General features: G+C 47.2%; 1 protein-coding gene across 1 annotated transcript in view; it reads right to left on the reverse strand.

The window, feature by feature from the left end:
* Nucleotides 1–802: 802 nt before the first annotated feature.
* Nucleotides 803–5,215, reverse strand: part of LOC123498778 (AT-rich interactive domain-containing protein 1B-like) — a 33,734-nt gene continuing 29,321 nt past the window's right edge. The window contains exons 3-5 of the mRNA XM_045246196.1: nt 3,263–4,090; nt 2,617–2,803; nt 803–1,701 (exon numbers count right to left, since the gene is read on the reverse strand). Coding sequence (XP_045102131.1) covers nt 1,371–1,701; nt 2,617–2,803; nt 3,263–4,090 — 1,346 coding nt within the window. The 3' untranslated portion in view covers nt 803–1,370. The remainder of the gene's footprint in view (nt 1,702–2,616; nt 2,804–3,262; nt 4,091–5,215) is intronic.

Here is a 5,215-nt window from a genome sequence, read left to right on the forward strand (position 1 = left end):
AAGAAGAAGATCGAGAACAAGAAGAACAAGAACCAGAACAAGATCAAGAAGAAGAAGAAGAAGAAATGATGATAATGATGACGAAAAGAAGAATGAAGAAAGAAATCATACAATAGAAATTAATATTAGGAAGTGAAGAAGAGAAAACAAAAAAAGGGAAAAGAAAAGACGAAGAAAGAAAGAGAAAATAAGAACAAATGTGAAAGAGAATGATAGATAGAAGGAAGAAGGAAAAACAAGAGAGAATACAAGAAGAGATACAGAAAAGAGGGGAAGGAAAATAAAAGTAAGCAACAAGTAGAAGAAGAAAGTAAGAAAAAAAAGAAAATAAAGCTAAGAAAAATGAAAAAGTGGAGAAAAACGAGAGAGAGAGAGAGAGAGAGAGAGAGAGAGAGAGAGAGAGAGAGAGCAGACAATCACCTAATCACCTGATGTACACAAACAAAACAAACAAAACAAACAAACAAAAATGATAATTATAAAGAAGGTCAGTAAAATCACAACCCGTCAGGAAGAGCAGATCTGTTCGTTAAGGTCACGCACTGGTTCATCAGAGGTCACGGACGGGTCAACAACAACAACAAACAACAACAATAACACACAAAGGCACACACAAAAAAGGCACACCGGTTTGTACTTCATTCAAAAATGAAAAAAAAAAAAAGAAAAGTCTCAAATTGAAAATAAAATATAGAAAAGTTAGTTGTGTTTCTTCTTTTTCCCATTTTTTTATTTTTTGTTTTCACTTTTCTTTTTTCATTATTGCAGTTGGTGTTGCTGTATCTAGTTTTCTTTTTTTTCCTTTTTCTTTGTATCTTATAACCTATCAGAATTGTGAATCATCATCTCTTCCTCCTCTTTCTCTCAAATTGTTCGATAATTTTCTTATTTATACGATATAGCACAGGGATAGAAAATGGAGGAGTAAAAGAGAATGGAGTCCCGTTTTCTCTCTCTCTCTCTCTCTCTCTCTCTCTCTCTCTCTCTCTCTCTCTCTCTCTCTCTGTACACTAGGTATTTGGTATCTGCAGAACTCCACAAGCCGTCACTAAGGCAGGCAAGATTATCACTGGTCGAGGCTTGGCTGATGCGTCTCCACCGGCACAACTCAACGCCTCTTTTCTCCATCAGACCTTTATCTTTGGCCTTCTGCGTCTGCGTCACCCACAGACCAACACCTCACACGTCACACCCCACACGTCACAGACACTCCATCTATACCTTCACTAAGAAAATAAATGGGATATGTGTATTACTTTGGCTGTGGCAGGAATATATACAAGGCATCGTTTTCTCCTCACCGACCTACAGCACGCCGCCACTGAAGGAGCAGCGGAGGGCAACGAGGCGGCAAGGGCAAGACTCAGGCCCTAGGGGTGCTCAGAGTACAGCTCCCTGACGCCGGCGAGAGCGGAGACGATGCTGGTGGAGTTGTCCTTAGCAGCAGGGTCTGGTGATGGCTGAGATACCTCGCTAGACTGCCCCTCGCCGCCACTTCCCCCACCAGTCCCTCCCTCACTCCAGGTGGTGTCCCCAGTAACAGCAGCGCCATTACTGCTGTTCTCCGGGACCCGCCCTGCGCCTCCTGCTGTTGCTGCTGCTCCTGCTGTAGTGGCACTGGCAGCGTCCTCCGGTTCTTCTTTGATCAGCGTCATGAACTGGGATTCCTGGAAATTATGGCCGCCACCCACCTCCAGATACCTGCGGGAGAGCCACACACCTGGGTTAGTGGGAGCCTCGTGGTGCACGCAGGAACTCACGCACATGAAGGGTCACAAAGAATAGCAACCAATAAATACTTAACCTCTTCAGTACCATGACACGATTTCATATTCATTGTGCTTGCTGTTTGCTGATCTTATACAGCTTCAGAAATTTATGTGGAGATTAAAAAAGTGAAGACTCTGGTGGCCATTAATATTCAGACCTCCATAGATTTTTCTAATGTAAATAAAATCGTCTAATCATACTCAAAACTCATGATAAAAATGCGTCCCAGTACTGAATGGGGTTAAATTATCAGGTCATACTATTTTGTCACACTGAAATAACTATAAGAAAGAGAAAATAGCACAGAAGAAGGATCCTCCCCACCCACCCATTCCTGCAACTGAGTCTCGCTGGCAAAGAAGCGGTGTATGTATAGTGTTGAAAATCATGTGGAATTGTCTAGGATAATGAGAGGGGAGGAATGTTACGCGGCTATCTTTTGTTCGTGAGGAAGCTGTGAATGTTTGATGGTGATGTAAAGTGTGTGTGTTAGTGTGTGTGTGTGTGTGTGTGTGTGTGTGTGTGTGTGTGTGTGTGTGTGTGTGTGTGTGTGTGTGTGTGTGTGTGTGTGTGTGTGTGTGTGTGTGTGTGTGTGTGAGAGAGAGAGAGAGAGAGAGAGAGAGAGAGAGAGAGAGAGAGAGAGAGAGAGAGAGAGAGAGAGAGAGAGAGAGAGAGAGAGAGAGAGAGAAAGTGGAAATCCTAAGGCAACATCAAGTATGGAAAAGATTAACTAATAAGAAACCGTAATTTGGGATCAAGGCAAGCGGGGAAGAGGAAGACATATCACTCTACATTACAATAAGTATTTTTTTCAGCCTTGCCGCCTTGCCACCTTGCCTCGCTCACCTGGGGTTGGCTGGGGGCGTGTAGGTGAAGGAGGAGGGCACCGCAGACACTCGCTCAGGGCCCTTCAGGTACCTGTCGAACTCTGAGCGATCTACGTCATCAAATACTTCGCCTTCCCCGCCCACACTTAGGTTGACGCCGCCGCCCTCGCTGCCGCCGCCGTCACCGCTCACCTCACTCCGCGGACCTAAAAAGAGAGAGAGAGGAAAAATAAAAGATCATTTCCGTAAGTCTTTGTCTTTTCCTTTAGCTTGTTGTCAGTTTTATATAATTGTCACTATATGTTTCTATTCATTTGCTGCAATGCGCTTACACAAACCCCTACTGCTATTGCTACTGCTACTACTACTGCTGCTACTGCTACTACTACTACTACTACTACTACTACTACTACTACTACTACTACTACTACTACTACTACTACTACTACTACTACTACTACTACTACTACTACTACTTTTACTACTACTACCACTACTCTTCAACAACAAAAACACTTACTACAACAACAATTACTACTACAACAATAATTTACAACAACTACTACTGATACATCAATAACAACAACAACAATTACTACTACTACTACTACTACTACTACTACTACTACTACTACTACTACTACTACTACTAGCAAACAACTTACTGCTGAAGGCGGGGTGGGTGAAGGCCGGGTGATGGTCGTGACTAAAGCCCTGAGGGTCATACTGTGGTTGGTAATAACCCTCGGCCCCGTTCATGTAGTCAGGATACTCGTAGGCGTGGGGCGGATAGGACATACTGGGATAGAAGCTCGGGTATCCTTGCTGCGCCGGGGATACATAGTGAAGCATCTTGGATAACCCGTTGGGGACTTCCGGGTGTTGGTGTGGGTGGATGGCGTGGTGCGGGGGCTGCTGCGGGGGCTGCTGCTGTTCTCCCTGGTGGTGGTGCGGGTGTGGGGCGGTGCTTGATGTGTGAAGGTGATCATGATCGTGGGGGGACGCTTCCGGGGGCGTGGGCAGGGCTGTGAGGGTGCATGGAGGTAACGGAGGTCCCTGGGGTGGCGGTGGAGGCCAGGCGGGTTCAGGGGAGCATGTCGGGGAGGCGTCCGGGGTGTGGAGGGCCAAGACAGGCGTGGAGTAAGTGGATGGCGGCATGGTGGAGACGCTGACGTTAGTGGAGGTGCTGGAAGTGTTCAGCGGAGCGGTCAGCGTCGCCTGCAGGAACCCACTTGGGATGACTGGGCTTTCCTTAGACTGCGAGGTGGTGATGGAGGCGGTGGTGGTGGTGGTGACGCTAGGGGCGGTGGAGCAGTGAGAGGACACCCCAGGGGAGCCTGACGATCCCCCGGGCTTCTTTGGCTGCTGGGGCTTGCGGCGTCGCGGGCGGTACTTGTAGTCAGGGTGCTCCGCCATGTGCTTCAGCCTGAGCCTCTCCGCCTCTTCCACGTATGGGCGACGCTCGGTGGGTGTGAGGGCCCGCCACTTCTTGCCTGAGGGGGAGAGAGAGACACATAACGTTATCATGGTTTGCGTCAGGCCAGGAGGACGTGGCAGAGATATACGGCGGCGGGAGGCCTGTCTGTGTTGGGCTACTGTGTTACGATGTGTTGACACCGCCATGATGGACAGCCCGCCTCACGCCTCATACCTTATCTTGTTACAGCTTCTCGTGTCTCCTCGCCTCGTCGCACCACTTACCTTGTTGATTCTTGTTTTGTTTTCCTATTCGAGAAGTAAAAGCTTTCCTGTCAATTTTATCGTATACTTAAAGGTACAAAGAGGATACAGACAGTCAGAGGAGTGCCAGTGCCATCACCTGCACGGCACACAAACATGTACAAAAAAAAAAAAGGATAAACACTAACACTCACATCTCAATCCAACTCGCAGCACAACACCGAGGTTCACGCTTAGATATGTTACATTTTTTTTATTTCCTTGAGCCAACGCGCAGGCCTCCGTCTGGGACCTATTTCCAGCGAGGGTTTGGTATCAGATGCTCGGGACACGAAGACGAAGCGTGAGACAATGGAGGTGTCGGCTTGGAGGGGACGCGCCGCCATCCCTCACTGCCGTATCTAGTCCAGAATCGCCTCCCTAGACGTCTCACCCGCAGCTGGTGGCGACGACGGTGGGACTCTTGGACTCTTCTAAGAATTTTCCTCACCACCTGCGAGTCTCCCCATTCCCTTTATGTCAAGTGGATGCTTCTACGTGTTATCCAATGTGTTTATATAAGGTGAGGCGAGCCAGGACACGGACGCGAAGAATGAGGTGCATGCGTGTGGTTAAGAGGGCATTCTCAGCTGATATCATGGCGCGTGTGAAGAAATCTAAGTGTTGTCTGGAGAAGGTAATGATAAGACGTTTTTGAGCTCGTGACGACTTTCTCTCCGACGCTAAAGAGATGAAATAGAAGAAAAAGAAAAGAAAAGTGACTCGACCCTCAAAAAACACACGTTATCACGAAAAATCTTCCCTTACTGAGCATACCTGAGCATACCTGAGCATACCTGAGTCAGCAAAAAACATGTTCCCAACCAAACTGAAAAGAAGGAAAAAAAACTAACCCGACTCAAAAAACACGAACGTTACCACTTCTTGCCTTACATTGT

Source organism: Portunus trituberculatus, chromosome 48 (assembly GCF_017591435.1).
Source record: "Portunus trituberculatus isolate SZX2019 chromosome 48, ASM1759143v1, whole genome shotgun sequence".
Taxonomy (NCBI): domain Eukaryota; kingdom Metazoa; phylum Arthropoda; class Malacostraca; order Decapoda; family Portunidae; genus Portunus; species Portunus trituberculatus.